This window comes from Polistes dominula, unplaced genomic scaffold (genome assembly GCF_049000335.1).
Source record: "Polistes dominula isolate Pdom_NZ unplaced genomic scaffold, Pdom_raw_medaka contig_29, whole genome shotgun sequence".
Classification (NCBI taxonomy): domain Eukaryota; kingdom Metazoa; phylum Arthropoda; class Insecta; order Hymenoptera; family Vespidae; genus Polistes; species Polistes dominula.
The window spans coordinates 667699-689697 of NW_028300865.1; the positions used below are offsets into that span (position 1 = coordinate 667699).

General features: G+C 29.3%; 3 protein-coding genes across 10 annotated transcripts; 2 read left to right on the forward strand and 1 right to left on the reverse strand.

Annotated features, from left to right (window-relative positions):
- The first annotated feature begins 11 nt into the window (after window positions 1-11).
- On the forward strand, window positions 12-12824 carry JTBR (jumping translocation breakpoint protein JTBR). 8 transcript variants are annotated; one of them, XR_016175733.1, is made up of 9 exons: window positions 13-235; window positions 403-636; window positions 731-893; window positions 9051-9360; window positions 9476-9650; window positions 9726-9923; window positions 11719-11977; window positions 12295-12440; window positions 12594-12824. XR_016175733.1 is itself a non-coding variant. In XM_089169712.1 (4 exons), the coding sequence occupies exons 1-3, from the start codon at window positions 180-182 to the stop codon at window positions 891-893; spliced, it is 453 nt and encodes a 150-aa protein (XP_089025838.1). In that variant the 5' UTR covers window positions 15-179; the 3' UTR covers window positions 5636-6043. The 8 variants fall into 8 exon arrangements, 1 of the variants encoding a protein (XP_089025838.1); XR_016175732.1 differs by having other exon boundaries at window positions 9051-9158; window positions 9232-9360; window positions 12295-12824; XR_016175731.1 differs by having other exon boundaries at window positions 9726-10093; window positions 12295-12824.
- On the forward strand, window positions 889-5355 carry Gstcd (glutathione S-transferase, C-terminal domain containing). Its single transcript, XM_015324624.2, has one exon. It carries the CDS (start codon window positions 974-976, stop codon window positions 2675-2677), a length of 1704 nt encoding a protein of 567 aa, XP_015180110.2. The 5' UTR covers window positions 889-973; the 3' UTR covers window positions 2678-5355.
- LOC107068342 (ubiquitin-conjugating enzyme E2 R2) lies at window positions 3650-21719 on the reverse strand. The gene is made up of 5 exons (XM_015324626.2): window positions 21153-21719; window positions 13133-13219; window positions 8723-8820; window positions 7874-8008; window positions 3650-6911 (listed from the first exon to the last, which is right to left on the reverse strand). The coding sequence occupies exons 1-5, from the start codon at window positions 21324-21326 to the stop codon at window positions 6689-6691; spliced, it is 717 nt and encodes a 238-aa protein (XP_015180112.1). The 5' UTR covers window positions 21327-21719; the 3' UTR covers window positions 3650-6688.
- Between the last annotated feature and the right edge of the window lie 280 nt (window positions 21720-21999).

Genomic DNA, 21999 nt, shown 5'->3' on the forward strand with positions numbered 1-21999 from the left:
TACTACGATATGGCGCTTCGATCGATATCGACTTCTAAACTCATTATTTAATATTGTTTTCTAAATAATTAATTAATGGTGCTTTATATTGTTATAGAAACATATAAATGTTATTATGAATATATAAAAAAAAACTAACTTGATTTATAAAAGTGTAAATATAAGTAAGAATCTACGAAATGATTGAATCTTGTACAAAGAAACGAATGTTGTTAGGTATCATTTTATTAGGAGGGTCAGTTGTAATTCACATTTTAATAATTGTCATTTTAATTTTCTTAACATTATGTATAACATAACATATTCTATTTAATCTTATAAAATTGTTGAGATTTTTAAAAAATAATTTATACGTATCACTTTATTCACTGAAATAATATAATGTTCATTTATTTTATATAGATTAACAATAATAGTGTTGATAGTGGAAAGTCATTGGACAAATTCACCAAATAAACTTTATCTCGATAATTTTGAGAATAATACAGTTTGTTTGTCGGGTGACGATTATGAGATATTAACAGAATGTCATCCATGTGATGCCTTTGAAATTGCAAGTGAAAGTATTGCAGTGTGTATACATGCAAGATACAAAGAAGTTTTGAAGTGTAAAAGTGGAGAGACTAGAACAAGAAGGTAATTTATGATTAAATATGTATATTAAAAAATGTATTAGAATAAAGAAGAAGTTTGTTTATTTATTTATATATAAACGTTTGACATATTTCAGTTGTGATCGAGTAGCATGGCTGGAAGAGAGAGCGTTTTGGAAATTTGAAGGTTTTATGTTTGCCTTAGCATTTACTTCTTGTATTAGTGTATATTGGAGGGAAAATATACTAAGACAAAGAATTATTCGTAAAGTTGCAAGACAATTAAGAGAAAGCGTATAAGTAAGTGAACATTAATTTTGCTATATACAATTATTTTATTTTATAATAAGTTAACCTCAATTTAAAAAAAAAACAGAAAAATGAATGAAGCATACTTAGAAATCTATTCAATGACTGATTTATGTTTAGCTCCAATAGAAACGATCATAACATTACTTACAATGAAATATTGCAATTCTAAAATAAATATAAAATTAATTAAAAGTAAACAAAAGTTAAATGAATGCGCATATTTTATAGATATATCACAATTTGTATATGAATTAATTGATGAAGATAATATACCACATGATGTAAATTCATGCGTATTACCTAGTATAGTTTTAAATAAAACAAGTTATATAGCAGGACTTTGTGCTATACTAAGACAAATAATAAAAACAACTCTTGTAGATTGTCCATTACATCATTGTAAATCTTTGTTAGGATTTAAAGAATCGTGTTTATTAGCTTGTTCAGAGAGCAGCGTTTGGACGAAATTTTGTGAAATAGATATTATTAATATGTTAAAATTTCTTCATTTAGATCATTTGAATGAAATAGAATTGCCTTATAGTCTTGCTAGATTTGAATGTCACATGTCGCAACCATTAAAGATACATAACCTGTACAAATATGTAACATCTAAGAAAAATGGTATTAAAGATGTAATCGTAAGAGATAATGTTCAATTGCCAGAACATAAATATGCAGAAGGATTTAATATTACATTATCCGATATAATTATATTTATTTGTGTTCATATATTGCTTGAGATGTATTCGAGAGATGCGATACTCAAATTATTACCATTGATAACTAAATGGTATGAACGAATGATTCAGGATCATATTATATTGGAATGTTTAAGTTGTTTATCTATTAAAGAAAAACATCTGAACGATGACATTAATTATATACTTCCTAAAGTTCCTTATGAAAGTTTGTACAAGAGTGATCCAAAAAGGTATCAACCAAAGAGTCGTGTTTATACTAAACAAAAAGATATTGAATATTCCATGCAAATTATTCGCAATGCAAACATATTAAATGAACTTGACGCAGAACCATTTGGCGCAGAAATATTTTTCGACTGGACAAATATACCTTTTGATTTAACACCAGAAGGTGGATCATTACCACTTTCACGTTTACAAAGAAAATCTGATCAATTGGAAAATTTATGTAAACCTGTCATAAAATTAGCTAAGTCGGGTGATGTAATTGTTGATTTTTGTTCTGGCAGTGGACACCTTGGAGTCTTACTTGCATATTTATTACCAAATTGTACTATAATATTATTAGAAAATAAAGAGGAATCTTTAAATAGAGCGAAGAAAAGGAGTAAACTATTGAAATTAACTAATATTAAATTTTATCAATGTAATTTGGATTATTTCAAAGGAGATTTTAATATTGGTTTATCTTTGCATGCTTGTGGTGTAGCTACTGATTTAGTTATTCAACAGTGTATTAAAAGAAATGCTATTTTTGTAAGTTGTCCATGCTGTTATGGATCATTACATAATTGTCATCATTTAACATATCCTAGAAGTGATATTTTTAAAAAATCTATTAACACCAAACAATATTTAACACTTAGTCATGCTGCTGATCAAACACACGATAAACTCAATGTTAAAACTCAACAGGGATACGATTGCATGACTATTATTGACACTGATAGAAAATTACAGGCAGAACAATTTAATTACGTTGTATATCTTGGTAAATTAATACCAGATACGTGTACACCTAAAAATCATTTATTAGTTGGAATACCTAAAGAAAAATTAACATATTAATAATATTATCAAATAATCTTTTTCTTTTCAACATCATTATTTGTAGTGACGTAATATTAATAAATAAATAAATAAAAAAGAATAATCTGTTTATACAACGAATTTTATGATAATAATCAATTAATTGATTACTTACTTATTGTCTCAAATGAATAATAATAATAATATGTTATAATTAATACGTTGGCTGCTGTGGGGGGGCCACCGGTGACCGGCGACGTATAATGAACAATTCATGTTGGCGCTTTTTGGGCAAGTCACGTTCAAATTTGTGCAACAGTCAACGTGTTAACTTAAAAGGATGTAACGAGAATGAAAAGTTATTGAGTAAAAAAAAAAAAAAAAGAAAGAAAGAAAGCAAATATACTTTTAGTATATCATAGATAAATATTAAAAATTGACACATTGTAAATATATGATGATGATGATGATGATGATGGCCTAAACTGTAATAATTAATTGAATTTATTAATGAGACACGTGTGCCATTACTATACTAGAAATTTATTAATAATAATTGTATGAAGAGATTTTTATTGGTATGTACAAAAAAGAAGAAAAAAAAATAATAATAATAATTAATCATGTGTATACAAATCATTAACATTATTTAAAACATCTTACACAATTTTTTCCTATAGTTTACACATACCTAAGAGAAACACGAAAGGAAGGTTTTTTTTTCTTTTTTTTTTTGTTATATTATTATTATTATTATTATTAGAGGAACTAGGGAATATTCATTCATGTCCACTATACTAATTCAAGCGTTGAGTATATGCTTTTGGGGATAATATTGAAATTTTTAAAGAAACTTCCACCTTTATTTTTTGTTTTGTTTTTTCTTTTTTTCTGTATGGTTTTAACACTTTCAACATTTAATTTTGGTCTTCTTTTAATAAAATGGCTGATGGATTGAGAACAAAGTGAAAGTAGTAACCATATACATATTTTGTGTTCTTCTTCTTCTTCTTTCTTTTTTTTTTTTTTTTTTTTTTTTTTTAAATTATGTGTTTCATGTATTATTTACAATTTTCAGTCATACGAGGAGCACAGATATACACTGTCACAAAGTAAATTAGCCATATCTGATATTTCTTCTTCTTTTCTTTTTTTTTTCTTCGTTTATTTATTTATTTATTTTTTTTTTTTACTTAAATAGTAAACTTACGTTTATATTTTCAATTCACATATGTTTTAAGCTTTAACTTTTTTTTCTTTCTTTCTTTCTTTCTTTCTTTGTAAAGAGATAAAGCTTGACTTTATCAGTGACCTTGAATAGTGAAAAATTACCTTAGAACATAGTATGTCCCCTTTATCGTCAATATAAAAGCCCCCTAACATACAATTATTCGAATAATAATTTAATTTTGACAAAAGAGATTAAAATTTATAGAAAAATTATACAAAAAAAAAAAATAAAATAAAATAACATTTTATAAACAATAATTTATAAATGTGAAATTAATATTTTTCAACAAATAAATGCCATCGATATAATAAATTTTGTATTTAAAAAAAAACACACACACAAATGAAATTAACAATAATAACAAAACAAAACAAAATAAATGAATTATAATAATATCACGTTTTTATACAAAAAAAAAAAACATATAGGGAATAATAATAAACAATAACAATAACAACAACAAAAATAAAAATAAAAATAAAAAATATTCTTTCAATGTTCGATGATATATCAACAATGATATATTTTTACTATCTCATAAATTGTTTATTTTTCGCTAAGAAATTATTATGCTTGGTATATAGTTAAATAACAATTTGTTATATTATTTGAAAATAAAAACAATTTAATATTTAAAAAAAAAAAATGGTAACTACAACACTTAGAGAAGAAAAGAAGAAGAAAAAAAAAACAAAACCTAATGAATAAAATAAGAAATACACAAATTATACAAACATTAGGATACCATAATTAATTCTAATTGATAGTTACCATTATTATATGTAAAGTTTATTTATTATTATAAAAAAAAAAATAATAATAATAATAATTCTAAATAGGGGGCTTTTTAAAATTATTAGTTAAACTAGTTTCGTGGATGTAACACACGATGCATATTAAAGAGTAGGCATCTTATTCTCAGACATACATTGTTTTACTTATTTTTCAAAACATTTTTATCTTTCTCTTTCGACATTTTTATATTTTTTCTTTTTTTTTTTTTTTTCATAGTTTACAACTCAGAATATTGTTTTCTTGTTTTGTTGTTTTCGTAATAAAAATTATCTTGCGGCGTGAAAATGTAAGCAAGCAATCCATCGACATTTCTTTTCAATTTTATATGTTTATTAATCATCAACAAAATAAATGTGTGATCTGATTTTTATATAAATAAAAGATTAATTTGATTAATAAATAATATTCCTATAATTGAAAAGATTAGTTTTCTTTTTTTTTTATTTTATTTGTTTTTTCTCTTTCTTTCTTTTCGCATATAAATCGAACTCTAGGGGATTTCAAATCTCGAATCAAAGAGTTCTTTTTTATTTTTTTTTTTTTTATTTCTGGACAACTTGCTTCATTTTGTCAATTGAATAATTATTGGTGTTTTTTTTGTTTTTGTTCATTTTTTTTTCTTGTTTTTGCATCATTACATTACACTCATCTCGAAATTACACTTTTGGCTTTACAGAATAAATAATCATCACGCTTTTATGATATACATAATTTTCACAATTTTATAATTTTGTCATTAATTATTTTTTTTTTTTTTTTTAATTAGATTGTATATGCCTAAGATCGATCAATTGATGTACCCCGTTCGTAATCGTTTTTTTTTTTAAATGTTCATTGTGTTATTTTGAAATACCAATTCTTTATTATTTCAAGTATATCAATTTAAATAGAACAGGTTATTATTCCTTTTGAAAAAAGAAAAAAAACAAAAAAATGGATAAATCAATCGATCCTTCTTTTTTTCTTCATAGTTATTTCGAAGATCGGATGTGCCAGCCACAAACAACAAGCACGGTGCTCCTTCCTACCGAAGTACTTATATTCGTACCGTATATTGCTTAAAGTTAAGGAGCTTGTAAACACGGTAATATTAACCGATTCATTTAAAACTGGTACGACGCTCTTACAAAAATTTCATTTCTTTTCAGATCAAACAAATATATTTATAAAAATGACAATGTTATTCAATCGTTCAAATAACATTTTCTTATTTTCTTATTTTCAACTAAGTTTGCTCGCCAATAATAATGAAGAATTTTATCCTAAAGAAACTTCTTTGGAAAACAAACAAACATAAAAAAAAAAAGAAAAACAACACAACAATTTCTAATTTGGTAATTATAATCATCAAACGCAGAAATTGGGATAGGGGAACAAATTCGGTGCTTGTGATGATGTAAATATACGAATACGAATTTTTTCTTTAATTGACGATGTCTCTTTGATTGATCCTCTCTTTCTTCTTCTTCTTCTTCTTCTTCTTCATGGCGATCGGCGGAGAGTCGTATTATTAACATGATATGACAATGTGACGCGTTAATTGAAAATTTACGTGGTGGTGATGGAGAAAATAGGAAGAAGGTGAGATACACGTTTGAATAATATAAAAATGATGTTATACATTCATCAATATTTCAAGATTAATAAATGAAAAGAAGAGAATACAAATTATAGAAAAGAGTTTTGAAGAGTATGAAAGAAAGAAATAATGAATGAAAGTGTATCCTTTGTTATATTTTCAATGTATACGTGTATTTATATATATTTGTATGAAATATATATATATATATATATATATATAAATTTGAGACAAAAAGGAAAGAAAGAAAAGAAAAGAAAAGAAAAGAAAAGAAATAGATAAAGATAAAAAGTGAAAGTGATTATGTGTGAAAGAGAGAAAGAGAAAGAGAAAGAGAAAGAGAGAGAGAGAGAGCGCGTCCGGTTTAAAAGCTCATTAATTTATTAATCTATACAGAACTGGTAATAATAATTATTCCGCGTAATTAATAATCTTAAGAAATGGATCACGACTCTCCGTTTCCGCTATCATCGCCATCTTCGTAATCACTGGCGCTAAGTTGTTCATCCTCGTCGTCATCTAATTCATATTCATCATCGTAGAAATCTGTCATATCCAATTGTTGTTCGGCTGGCCTCGCACGCGTTTTTATGCAATAATCCTCCAATGTTACAGGTACTACAATACCTTCCTTTTCAGCTTCTACCTTAGCAGCTTGAGCTTGCTTTCTGTAAACATTAATATTTATTGAATGGAAATCCTTTTGTTTTTTTTTTTTGTTTTTTTATTATTAAATAACAATTTACCATTTTCTTTATTTTCCTTTCTCTCAATAGTTTTGCACAATTATATATATGTAATAATATTGTGCAATATAAATTTAAAGCTTCCCTGTCATAGTTTTTTGTCTTTTTGTTTTTGTTTTTTGGTTTAAATTTAATTACATTAATTACAAATAAGATATATACAGTAATCCCCCTTATAACACGATATATTGGTTCCGCGTTATTATTGGAATCTCTGGCAGGGGGCGTGACGTAGCAATTCGACCTATCTACTTCAATTTTGAATTTAACCACCAGATAGCGTATTCAAGTGCTAGAGATCCCCAATACGAGTGTTGTGTTTTCGTAAACGATTTTCACGTTTAACCTTTCTCATGAAAAGTTGGGAATCCCCGTCCGCGTTATTACGTGAGATACGAAATCGCGTTATAAGAGTACCGTGTTATAAGGAAGGATTACTGTAATTATTACAATATGTTTATCTATTATAAGTTTGTTTTTGAAGATAATCAATGAATAAGAGAACAACTTGAATTATTGAAAATCAAACGATAAGTAAAAGAAGTGGCTGGGAAAGTGGGGGGTGACAAAGAGTTTGATAATGATTTATATTATTAAAGAACTTTCGTAGTTTTAATTCATGATAAATGACGATATATGTACTTGACTTGAACAAGGCGAGAAAACTTTCGCTTCAAACTGTAGGAGTGGTGAGAAAAAAAAGACTATGTAAGTTATAACGGTAAGAGAAGGTAAGAACAATGGAACGAAGGTGTACTACACACTACAATATATATATATATATATATATATATATATGAGTGTGTGAATGTTTATGTATGTGTAGTTAAAAAGAAAGAGAAAGAAAGAATCGTATATCCTCCATCTCGATACTTGTTTCTTACCTTATGATATTTTCATACTCTTTATCTCTACCCTTGGAATCACGCCAGCGTCTGTACATCACCGATGCATCTACATTGGCAGGGCTATATGTGTTGGGTTCGTTCAAGAGTGAGATCACAGAGAGCAAAATCGTCCTATAAAAGATATATATATATATATATATCTTAAAGGAATATTCTATTTATCATTTATTGTATTTTAACATTAAATTTATAGAGGTTATGTTAACTATTATCTTTTTTTGTACAAACCCTTAGTGTATCACAAAATATTGAAAAATATTGAATATACATGTGTATTAAATATACACGTATTCACAATCATTTTATATTATTATTTATTATTAGTTATTATTTATGCTTAAAGTAAATTAAAAGACTATAAAAATGTATATTTGTTCGTTTATTTATGTATAAAGTACTAACGTTTGTACCTTTAGCTTGACTGCCGTGAATTTAGACAGATTGGACATCTGCCGCGATAATATTAAATACACATTGTATTTAATATTTTTTTTTAAATATTTTGTGCTACTAGGGAATTTACAAAGATTGTTTGAATGAAGGGTTTAGTACAAAAGGGAGGAATTTTAATACTTACATTATATTTCATTATGATTTTAAAAAAATAATATTATTTAATTTTTATATATATTTGTGAGAAATCAAATTTGAAATAATGAGTCAAATTGGCTCTGTTGGTAAATCTAGTGTTAAATTTATTTATAAGACCATGACGATGATGACTATAATGATGATGATGATGATGATGATGATGATGATAATGTTGAGAATGATGAGAAAAAATAGATGAAGGGAATCCAAAAGATCTTCATGTAGAGATCTTACCTAACATTTTGCGTTGGGTTCCACCTTTCGCATGGCAGTTCACCGCTTTGTGGATCATCTACCGGTGGATGCAAGATAGATATGCAGAGATCTCCGTTCTGCAAAGCAAATGAAAATAGAAAAGAACGTAAAGTAAATTAACACTAGATATACCACCATTTTCAATATTTCTACCACACTAGTCAAAATGACTGGTGTATAACAACAACAAAAATGCTTTTTGAAGCATCCAGTCTTTATTTATTCTTAAAAAATAAGAAAAAAATGTTGAACAATAATAATTTTAATAGATAAATGGATTTATAAACAGTTTTAAAATTATTTACAGGAATTAAATGTTACATGAAGTAGACATTTTGAATTGAAATGACACCCCTCCCTCCCGACCAATCAAAATGATGGTTAATCTGATATATCCAGTGTCAACATGAAAATTGTAATAAAATAATGACAAGAAGGAATAATTTCTCATGTAACATGATTTCACACAACACAGTGTTTTTTTCTAGAAACTTATATTACAGAAGGGTTAGCTATATCTTATCTTATTAAGATAATATTAAGAAATGTTCACCTGTGATTCATCGAAATAATATTTTGATTCAAGTAGTAACTCGACTATATAAAATACATTTAAGGTATTAAAAATGTTTTTTTATTTTGTATAAATTCATGATGTTGTTGGCAGACAACTTGTTCATCGAGTCGAGGTGGTGGTACTGACTTGTTCTCTTTCTCTTTCTCCGATTTTAGACGATACTCGGAAAAGGTGGGCGAAAATTTATAACCTATACAACACTACCGTTTGCGCACGGTACGTTAAAAATAAATGCCGTTTTTCTTTGTGATCCAGTCGAGAATGATCACGAAAATGATTCAGTGATTACTATTCATCAATTCAAAATTGAATACAATGGGAGGAAAAAAGGTTAATGATTATCTTTCTTTTTGATATTTATCTCGTTTAATTTAATCTGATAATTATAACAGTGACATTTTGTAGATGATGCATGAATAATAATAATAATATGAAGGTGTACAAAATGAAATGAATGAATAATAAAAAAACAATTATGTGTTATAATTGTCGAATGAAAATAAAATATCAATTGGTAACAGTACATTTACGTGAAATATAATGACGCAGAATGTGATTAAGTTTCTTTGCGTAAAAGAAACGATTGATAAAACTCATGGTCAGGTAAGAAAGATGGAAAGAAAAAAAAAAGAAGAGAGAAAGAGAAATGAAACATGATAATAATTGACAACCATAGAGGCCTCCTCGCGAATTCCAGTTATTTTCAAAAGGTGGTGGTAGTGGTGGTGGTGGTGGTGCCATGAAGATAGAATAAGGATTGCAAAAGCTCAGAAGTAAACGTCACAAGTTAGAAAGAGAATAATTCAGCTTATCTCTCTCTCTCTCACTCTCTCTCTTTCTTGTTCTAATAGCAGGGAGAAGTAGTGTGGTCCCTCACGTAAATCCCATCGCGTTCTACCTTGAACTCAAGCTAAACGAGCAACAACTCAAGCAAGTCGCGGGTCCTCTTTCTCTTTCTTTCTTGGTACACCACCTTTACCAAGAAAGCAAGCAAGCAAGCAGCAGGGTAACGTACTACGCTTGGTTCTCACAGAGACTCGACAGAGAGAGAGAGAGAGAAAGAGATCCTGTCCCGTTAATAGTCGTTCGGAGGTCCCGCCGAGTGCGACCTTAGTCGACAGGGGAGAGATGGAAAGATAGGGAGAGAAAAAAGAGAAAAAGAAAGAGAGAGAGAGAGAAAGAGAGAGAAACTCTCGGACCAGAGGAGAGCTGCTCCCCCGTGAACGAACGTGCGCGAGCGTTCACGAACGCAGTCGGTGCTCTCTGCGGTTACGCACGTGCGCGTGTGCGTGTGCAACTCACACAGATGAAAATACGAGCATGCGATTTACAAGCAACTCGAGCCAACTATATATATAGTGTATTTGTGTACATATATATATATATGTGTACAGTACAAGAAAGAAAGAAACGCGCGCGCGCATTTTTATGCACGTGTATATTTGATCGTGTGTGTACAATACTCGAGCATAGTTAGATATATATGTTTGTAGAATTGACGGGAGAGAAAGAAAGGTGTACGAGGGCGCGCGCGCATTTATGCACGTGTATATTTACGTGAACGTGTGCAGCAGTACAACACTCGAGCACGCGTTCCACGCTTCGGCGGATCTCTCTCGAGGCGTCGACCTCTCTCTCTACGAGGGCAGCCAAGAGATTCCGTAATAAAGCAACCACCCGATACGTGCTTGCTTCGGACACTTCGATGACTCTACTTTCTCTCTCTCTCTCTCACTCTATTCGCGTGTTTCTTTTTTTTTATTACTACACATTTATTTGTATTTTTATTTTCATCTTTTTCTGTAAATCATTTTTACTTATCTTTTTTCTATGACGAGTTATGAATAGAATCGATGTTATCTTTTGCCGCGTTAGACGAGTCTCGGCTGCGTCAACGACTTTTCGACTTTTTTTTTCTTTCTTTCATCTTTTTATAAAGATATATAATCTGATCTTAGGCTTCCGGTGCTATTTCAATATATGCGACATCACGTACAGTATAATTTCAACTTTTCTTTCTGTTATTATTATGATTAATATTAAGAAAATTCTGTTCGTTCAAAGAAACATTAGTTGAATTTTTCGTCACTAGGGTTACACGTAAGGCCCCATTTCTTTAAATGGAATATACAAATTGCTATCATGTTTCTAAGAGTTCAAAAGTAATTAAATGTAATTAATATGATTCAAATTATGAATAATTTATTATTTGATTTTAAATATGGACAGAATTTCCCTAATATATATATATTTCTAATGGACAAATGTTAATATTTAACACTAGATTTAACAAATTTGTTTAAGAAAAAAAAAACAAAAAACAAAAAGAAGTTTGCACGAGTTTAACTCTCTTATTGGATACCAATTTTTTTGTTTGTTTTTGTTTTGTTTCACGTAGGTGTGAGAGGATCGTAAAAGTTTTCACGCTCGTTCACGCTATTTTCACGCTCGTCTCCTCTGATCTTGGTTAAGCGTATAACATCATCAACGACAACAGCACCAGCACTAGCACCAGCAACAGCAGCTGGGTTCAATGGTGTAACGTTCGATTAGCCCGGATGACCGGATCCTAGCCAAGCCGAGTCGTAAACTCGTGGAGAGTTCAACGAGGCGACAGGAAATCCGGACGGCCACTCTTCACGTAAAAGACCAACAACGTAGGATCTATCTTTCTCTCTTCCTCTCTCTCTCTCTCTCTCTCTCTTTTTAGTCCTTCAAAACCTTTACCAAGGATTGGATACGATTAAACAAAGTACCCTATACAAGTATACTACGAACAAATGTACTTCTTGCACATGTTTACTTTAAAATACAAATTTATACGAACGAATAAAATGGTAAGTGTGTTCAAATACTTTCGTAAGTTGCTGTATATTTATTTATACAGATAGAAAGAGAGAGAGAGAGAGAGAGAGAGATTTGCGTTATTCCCGTTAGTTTGTATTCGTTTCTAATCATTCGTTCTATCGGTTAGTCTTCTCAGTTAACAACTGGACACGAATGTCCAAGAACCTTTTGTCGGTCAATGACTCCACCTTCGTACCTCCTAGTTGGCAAAGGGTCGACACACCAAGTGGAGGAATACGCTCTGAGGCCAACAGAGAAGAATCTACTCGTCAGGTACACGTATTTCATTACGTAATTAAAGACCAACGTATGTTTTTAAATATACATATAATATTTATTGTAGTTATATATAATTAATATATTTTATAGATTATAAATTATATAATATTGTTTTTATAATATATATATATATATATATTTATATAGTTAAAAGTATTCAGCACTTAAAGGGTTAATAGCAATTAATAGGAAATTTATATGTTTCTACACCCTCTCCTGAATTGCTGCAGCACCCACCAGGGAGCAGTGGCGCCCACTTTGGGAATCACACACTGCCATAATATATATTACAGTAATCAAATTTGTAATGAATCAAATTGGCTCACGACAGTCCGTAAATCTAATGTTAAATAAAAAAAAAAAAAAAAGAACAATCGACGTACAGAATAAAACGAACAATTCGTTAGTTCATCTCGTCGTTAGAAAGAAAATGATTTTTTCGAGAGAGACAGAGAGAAAGAGAAAGAGAGAGTAAACGAGACGAGTAAAAAAGTTGATGCTCGTGAAAGCCATGAGAGCACAGAGGGTAAAAGACACCCCACCAGAGGGGTTGGATGAAAGAGAGAAGGGGAAAGTGGCGGACAGAGAGAAAAAAGGGTAGCATGAATAAGGGAGAGAAAAAGAAAAGGGATGGATGATGAAACGAGAGGTATGCAGGGGGATCGATATTTCACGTATTCACTCACCTCGTACACGTTCGGATGCCAAACTTTCGTCATGAACCGAATACTTGGCGGACTGTACGGATAATCTGGCGGGAACTTCATGTGTGCCTGAAAACATAAATGTCATTCATTTTATTCCCATTTAGACAATTATTAATATTTGATAATAATCTTGGAAACGTTCAACGAGTTTATTTAATTACGGATTCTCGAAACTACAAGTGTTCCTTGAAAAACTTTATATCAACGATAATATTAAAGATAACGGTAACGGGAATTTTTTTTTTCATAACACATAATCCTTAGTTTTATCAGTTAGAAAATAATATTTATTCCCCCAACCGATATTAAAACCGTCCGAGCTGTTACCGTCATACGAGACGTTTTATTTCAAATGGTATTAATCAATTTACTTTCAAATACATTTAAGTTTGAGTCAATTGAAAAACATATTTGTAACTCATAACACTTTGGTATAATATTTCTAAGGGTTTATAATTTAATATTGTATTTTGTACGACACTTATAAACTGTATGTTCAAAATTATAATACAATATGTCAACCAAGATTAACCTTTCAATTGAGCGGGAAATTTAAATACGTTAAACGTATTAATATAATATATCTATATATATATATATATATATATTTTAACATTATTTTTTAATATTATATTATAATATATGTAAATATAATATATATATATATATTATAATATTATCGGCAGATGTCCAATCTGTCTAAAATCACGGCAATCAGCCAAAGATACAAGCGTTAGTACTTTATACATAAATAAACGAAAAATTATATATTTCATAGTCTTTTAATTTACTTTAAGCATAAATAATAACTAATAATAAATAATAAATAAATAAATAAATATATATATAAAAAAAAATAATAATAAAAAAACACTGCGTAATTAAAAAGGAAAATAATCACCGGTTAACAGGTTAAGAAAATGACATACAACACGTGGGACATTATTATTGTGGTCAACCCCCCAACTGTTCTTTGATGAAAACTTTTGTCAAAAGCTGGTGAACGTTAGAGAACGCTATATTGATCGCAACCTGGTCATGGCCTAAATATTTTCCTCGTCCTCCGGGATAACGTGTCCTAGAATTAACCTATTTTCCCATCGATGTGCTATGATATAAAACACAAACCTAACGGTATAATATAATCGATCGATTATTATTCATCTAAACATCACATTTTTCTTTATCTGTTAATACTTTTCTTCCTATTATTTTTATATATATATATATATATATGTATATTATTGGAATAATTCACAAAATAGTGTGCGGGGAAAGATTGCAAATCAATTTTAATTTGATATTTATCGTGTTTCCTTTTATTGTACAGTCCGTAACAAAAACAAAATATCAGACAAGAGACAAGATTTAAATGGGAGAATCATTAAAGTATATATATAGACACATGTGTGTGTGTGTGTGTACACATTGATATTAGATTATATAGGGCAGTAGCAGGTTGTAAAAGGGTAAAAAGAAAAAAAAAGGCTAACGAGAAAACAAGAAACAAAAGGAAGAAAAAGAAAAAACAACAAAATAAAAGAACAAATTGGCATCGCGTTTCACCTATATTATGCGTGCTTTGGGTCAATGAAAAATGAAACGTGTGTTGAGTGCAGAATAAATGTCGTCCATACGTATGTGTTTGTTGTTGTTGTGTATATGTTTTTCTTTCTCTGAAAAAAAGTATAATATATTGGGTTGTTCGGAAAGTGAGGTTAGATTTGTCAAATACAATATATATTATATTAATATTAATACTCTCTCTTAATATAATATATAATATATAATAAATAATAAATTATAAATAATTAAATTATAATAAAATTAAATAAAATACTATATATATATATGTATATGAGATAGATCACTTGTTATATCACTGTTCTATATATATAACATTTATAAAAGTGAACTATCTCATCCTTAAACTTCATCGACATCCGGTGATGATCTTTCCACGAAGCTTTAAACATAACTCGATTATTATCATTACAATATTATCGATCCTATTCTATCATTCTTATCGACGATACAAAAATGTCATACTCGTTAACGATCGCGTGACATTGACAAGAAAAATTGTTACCAGAATCGATATGACCTTATGATAACGTTTACATATGTGTATTGTATGATGGTGTTTTTAGGTTTATTTATCTATGTATTTTTTCTCTTCCCTTTTTTTATCTTTTTTTCTTTTATTATTATTGTTATTTAAACAATAACGATACTGATTTCAATAGTTTTATGATCATGATGTACATAATTATAAATCTTTATAATGAATTGAATTAATTAATTTTATTAATGTTTAAGATATACTAATTATCTATATGAATTTTATCTATAAAACTTTTGTGAATAACATAGATGATGACGACGACGACAACGACAACGACACAATCGTTTAGAATGAACATAAAGTTTCGTTGGACAGATGTGAACATCAAGTGTGATACTTTAATAATGCAATATATCCAACACGTGACGCATAAAACTTTATCGACTCCTATATGCTTCTTCATACACATCTTCTTATAAAGTCATTCCGAATAAGGTTCAATGCTAATAAAAATTGTTATACAATAATCGTTTCAAATGTTATTGTTAAAACAAAGTAAATAAGAGATAATTTGTGTTTTTTAAGAATTTAAATAGTCAAACGATATTTATATAAATACATCAAACAACAGTTTGATTATCCATCTGATACAAATTTCAAACTAAACCTTCCCCCTCACCCCGCACCCCTCGTTGTATATTATCATTTTGTAAAATATGTAAATCGAATATGTTCTTCTTATTCTTTTTTTTTTTTTTTTTTAATCAAATTCTCGAGATTCGAAATGTTTCTTTGCTTTCCCTTTCTCCCTCTCTTGAAATCATAGTTGCTTTTGGTTGACCTACAAATCCTTGGTGACCTACATAAAAGATAAAACGTAAAGCCGTCGTCGTCGTTCCTGTGCATACTCGTAAAAGGACATCATACGATATAGGTTAAAAAAAAAAAAAATCATAAGTAGAGAAATTTTCTTCTTCAAAGATCTAGGACGAATCCATGAATGACCCAGTAATACTTTTTTTCCATACAATTGTATAACTACTGACTATGTCTAATTTATCTACTATTTTTAATTCATCATTTCAAAGTATCACATATATATATTTCCCCCCCCCCCCTATGAATTTGATAGAAGAAAGAATACATATATGGTTGTATCTAAAACTGTATTGAATTGTTTGGAAAAAGTGAGGTTAGATTTATCAAATACAATTGTTTATTAACTCACTTAAAAGGCCTAGGTTTAACTACTGACCATGTCCAATTTATCTTCTATTTGTACTTCATCATTTAAAAGTATCTTCCATAATTTCTATATATATATATATATTCAAATACAATTATATTATTTTCCCCTATGAATTTGATAAAAGAAAGAATATAAATATGACTGTATCTAAAACTATATTGGATTGTTCGGAAAGTGAGGTTAGATTTATCAAATGTAATTGTTTATGCTCACTTGAAAGATCTATGTTTAACCTCAAAGCGAAAACTGTCATTTTCACACACACACACACACAAAAAAGAAAAAAAAATGAAATTACTTTCCGAACAACCAAAATAAATTACATTTTGTATCTTTTGAAGATTTTATTTAATCGAGAAATTTTATCAAGTCGAAAGATTCTTTGTAAACATTTGGTATCCCTTTCTTCGATAACATTTTCTAAAGTAAACTACCACCCGCGCGCCATTACGCTTTCCATGGTGTGGATGCGTTTTAATCGCTTGAGTTTCACCATTATATAATATTGCACGTTGAATATTGACCGACTGAGGAAAGGCCGTTACGATTTCACGGAAAGTGCACACGACATATCAACACGAACTGCTCTCTCACGATACCCATCTCTTGCGGCTAAGGTGAAAGGATAGATAAACTTAGTCAAAGAGAAAAAGAGAAAAAGAAACAGGGAGACGAAAGAGGGCGGTAGGAGGGAGGGGCGGGAAGGACAAATCTCATTGGTGGAAAATACAAATTTCTTTTTTTTTCTTTCTTTTTTTTTTGTAAAAATGTATGAATAAATTTATATATATATATATATATATTGGGATTAAGCCAAAAAAGTTCTTATCAATTTTTATATTCTTATATTCATAAATCGATATATATCGATATATATACCTACAGTATATTGAGTACAGTCCCAATAGGTATATATATATATATATATATATATAATTTATTTTAATAATTATAATTTATAATAATATTATAAATTTTTTTTTTAATAATAAATTATTATTAAACTTATATATATATAAAATTTTGGTACAGTATGTACCATATATATATTTGGTACATACTCTACCAAAATTTTTGTTATCAAATGTAATATTAATTTATAAATCTGTACAAACTTTTCGCTAGGGGCATCACTATATATCTATATATATATCTATAGGTGTATGTGTATTATTTTTATTACGATCGAATATAGCGGTAGTCTGTGGAGAACAAAGAAAAAGAAAAAGAAAGAAAGAAAAAAAAAATAAACGAGGAGACGTCGAGTGAAAGTCAAGTGAATTAGATCTTTCGACGCCGAGAGACTTGCGGTAACGGTGGATAAAATAAAAAAAAAAAAAAAAACAAAGTTTCGAATAAAAGTTGAAAGTAAAAGATCGTAGAGTCACGATGAGTCGAAGTGGATCGTTAAACTTTCAACGAATCTTTTATTTCTTTTTTTTCTCTATCCTATCTTATTCTTCCTTTCCTTTCCTTCCTTCCTTATTTCCTTTCTTATTTTCGATCTTTCGATATTTTCTTCTTTAAAAGTGTCTTAATGTCTTAATGGAAAACAGCTTGGCTTTACCAACTTGAAAAACATTTATTAATTCGATCTAGATTAACTAGACTTAAATGATAATAAAAGGAATCTAGGATGATATATTCTAAACGTAATTTAGAAAGTTTTATAAAGCTTGTAGATAATACAGAGATGATAATCATCGTAAGATTAAATCCAATATTATCTAAAACTTCGTCTTTTCTTGTTTTCTCTTTGAATATGAAATTTTACTGCTTAAAGCACTAAAACGTTAATTGAAATGTTGATGATACGAGGATATATATTTTCAAAGTAAACAAAAAAAAAACAAAGAAATAAATTCAAGAAATATAATTAAAAAAAAAAACAAAGTTTACTTCTTTTTTGATCAATTTATATTTGCAATTTTGATTATATCTTTTTATCAATATTTTTCTATTTTATCATGAAATCGTCGTAACAGCTTCGTTGCAGCTGCTTTGTTTTACCGCGGGAAGACACACACACACACACATACATACACTGTGCATAACGTTACGTGAATAAGCATGCGCTCGTGTTCACAACACAACAAAGTGGTTAAGTGGTTTAAAAAGTGGGGATTTTCAAAGTAAACAGACAAAAAAAGAGAAAGAAAGAAATTAAAGAAATAAAATAATAAAAAATAAAAACAAAGTTTACTTCTTCTTTTCGATAAATTTATATTTGCAATGTTGATTATCTCTTTATCAATATTTTTCTATTTTCTCATGTAGTCGTCGTTGTAACAACTTCATTGCAGCTGCTTTGTTTTACCGCGGGAAGACACATACACACACACACACACACATACATACACTATGCACAACGTTACGTGAATAAGCATGCGCTCGTTCACAACACAACAAAGTGGAGAGTGGTTTAGAAAGCGGACGGAACGTGTAAAATTTTATACTGGCTAGCAAGTAATCAAAGTTATTTTCTCCGTTAGTACGGTTCTCTTCAACGTATATACAAAACACAAACACACACACATACACATATGAGAGATAAAAGGTATCTCGCGTATATGAAATTACAAATATCAAAAGTAATATTCGAATTTGTCAATATTATATAAAATATGTTAGCTTTTTCTAATGACACGAATGTGCATGTCACATATCCCCACTCCTACCATTTTGACAAGGTAATTTTCATCGAATTTAAACTTTTATGATTATCAAAGAATATAAATTGTTGCCAAGAATATATTAAATGATAAGTAGAGAGAAATGAATTCGATAAAATGCAAACAATACCGAAGATATTGGTTTTAATATTATTGACGTGAAAAACAATTTAACACTAGATATACCACCATTTTTAATATTTCTACCACACTAGTCAAAATGACTGGTGTATACAAAAAAAAAAAACAATTACTTTTTGAGGCTTCTAATAGTCTGTATTTCCTTTTAAAAAATAACACACACACAAAAAAATGTTTAACAATAATAATTTTAATAGATAAATGTGAATTTATAGACATTTGAAAATTATTTGCAAAAATCAAATATTACATGAAGTAGACATTTTGAATTGATCAGTCAAAATGACAGGTCTGGTATATCTAGTGTTAAACATTCAGAGTTGTGTTGTACGATTAAAACGTAAATACTTTCAGGTAGGATCTATCCTATACGGAATCTTGCATCTCGATAGAAGAATTAATATCTGCTAAGAAATGCAGGTCGCTTGATTCGCCGTGTTAGGTAATCTTTGGGTCTTAGCAAAGATTGCTCAACGAGTTTGTGAGAATTAAAGCGCGACGTTCGTTTAATGTTTATAAATTAGACATCTAAAAGAGAAATAAAAACAAAGAAGAAGAAGAAGGGGAGATAGGTAGAGATAGAGAATAACGAATCATCCCCACTCCCTACCCCACCCCCACCTCCCATTCCTTTGCTTTGTACAATCGGTACAATAATTTGCAATTATTTAGTTTGAATATATTTTTGACTTTAGTCAAAATAAAACTTGCAGAATATATATATATATTTTTTTTTTCTTGGATGACACGATGATAAAGAATAAAACCATACAACCAATCTTATCTCCCTCGTTAAATCTATATTGTCAAAGTGAAAGAAAAATAATGCGATAATCGTCATCGTCATTGTTCGTCGTTCTGTCGGGTTGGATTGCTTTTTTTGATTTGTCAAGGCAGTGTAAATGTTTTCCGCACAGAATCGTCAATGATATACTTTTCTAATAGTATAAATATTTCAATGAAGGTTAAGAAACAAAAAGCATTATGATATGGGCACACGTGTACGTATGTGTATACAACTTTATGAAAGATTTGATTTATAATTCTAGATAAAAAGTAATTTATTAAAAAATTACAAAATAATATCTATTGATAGGCAAAACATGTTTTTTAATCATTCATAAATGATAATATTCATTTATTGCTATAGCTTGAGTAGATGTTTAAAAAAGAAAAAAAAATTCATAAGAAATAACTTTGGTAAAAAAATTAACTATTCTGTTTTTCATTTATACACTTGCAGGTTGTCAAGAATTAAGTAGCAATAGGTATAACAAGAATATTATTAAAGAGTTGTAAATATATATTATTGTTTATATATCTGCACAATGATTTTTAATTAATGACATTGTCTATTTGTTTTGATTGTATTTTAAAAAGTACAATTATTAAATGGATACATACTGGTAAATATAGTACTCACACTGTTTATGTTCTATGCGATTAAAACCAATGCATTGCAATATTATAAAATATGATCAAATAGATTTATATGTTAATAAAAATTATGGAATAGAGATAGAAAGTTAGGATTGTGGTTTTCGAAAGATGACGTATGTTTACGAATTGAGTCAATAAAAACACAAAGAAAAAGACAGATACATTTAAAGATATGTCAGTGAAACATAACCAAAAAGTCAGAATCGAATGTTTTTTTTTGACGTATCCGAATTTAAAAGATTACAATCCGGAAAGAATATGACAGGTGCACTTGGAGATAAGTCGATGAAACATAACCAAGAAATGAGAATTGAATGTTTTTTTTTTTGACATATCGGTGTAAAATTTCGGGGCTTAGAGTATTTATAAATAGATGGTGAAAAATGCACTAAATATAAATCGCATAACATAAGCGGTATGAAGTTTACTCACCTTAAAATAGCCTCCTTGATAAAGCGTGTCTGGAGGACCGAAGATCGCAACTTCCCATTCGAACATGTTGTCCTCGTTAACGAGTTTAACGCGAAAACCTTCGACAGGTTCCTCTTGAAGACTTTTGTATTCGAGGGCAAGGGCTCGTAATGCGCTGCTCGTTGGTTGTGCCATATTTTTCGACTCTGGAATCACAACCGCAGTCCGTTCCAGAAAGACGAAAGTCTCGAAAGCTTCCCAGAGTAGTCGCCAAAACAGTGACGTGATCGTACCGACTGCCTTTGCGAACTCACAACTCCGTTCTCTCGAAGAATCAATTCGACCGACGAGTTCAAACCAACCGATAGAATCGTGAAATGTTACTTTACCACTAACGCCTTTTTGTCTACTTCGAGTTTACTATCAAAACTATTTCACTTAATAACAAGGACTATAATAAGTCTAATATCAATTTCTAATTCGTGGCAAATAAACAAAGGGATACGATCCAATTTACGATCTGCTAAATGCCCCTGCAGTCAACAATACACCATTCCCGTCACATGCACTACGGTTTTAACAAAACAGCTGACGTACCTTCTGCGTCAGCGTCGTTCTTATTATGCGCATGCGCTTATCGAAAACCATTAAATGGCGCATACCTTTGTTTTCTATATCTCCCTGATCAACGATAAAATTCAATTTTATTTTTATCCTTTTTTTTACATTACTTTTATAAACTCTTCCTTTAAATTATTTCATTCAATTTATTTTACTTTCAAACATCAATCACTTTTTTCTATAATTCATTATTGATATTTATCCAGGGAAATTCAAATGTGGCGCTATTTCAATGATTTCGCTAATC

Excerpts from the sequence above, each read along its gene's own strand:
- LOC107068342 (XM_015324626.2), bottom strand. The coding sequence starts at position 21,326 with ATGGCACAACCAACGAGCAGCGCATTACGAGCCCTTGCCCTCGAATAC. Across the intron at positions 13,220-21,152 it reads ATCAAGGAGGCTATTTTAAG|GCACACATGAAGTTCCCGCC; the intron begins GTGAGTAAACTT and ends TTATGTTTTCAG. Across the intron at positions 6,912-7,873 it reads GAGTATGAAAATATCATAAG|AAAGCAAGCTCAAGCTGCTA; the intron begins GTAAGAAACAAG and ends TAATGTTTACAG.
- JTBR (XM_089169712.1), top strand. The coding sequence starts at position 180 with ATGATTGAATCTTGTACAAAGAAACGAATGTTGTTAGGTATCATTTTA. Across the intron at positions 236-402 it reads GGTATCATTTTATTAGGAGG|ATTAACAATAATAGTGTTGA; the intron begins GTCAGTTGTAAT and ends TATTTTATATAG. Across the intron at positions 637-730 it reads GGAGAGACTAGAACAAGAAG|TTGTGATCGAGTAGCATGGC; the intron begins GTAATTTATGAT and ends GACATATTTCAG.
- Gstcd (XM_015324624.2), top strand. The coding sequence starts at position 974 with ATGAATGAAGCATACTTAGAAATCTATTCAATGACTGATTTATGTTTA.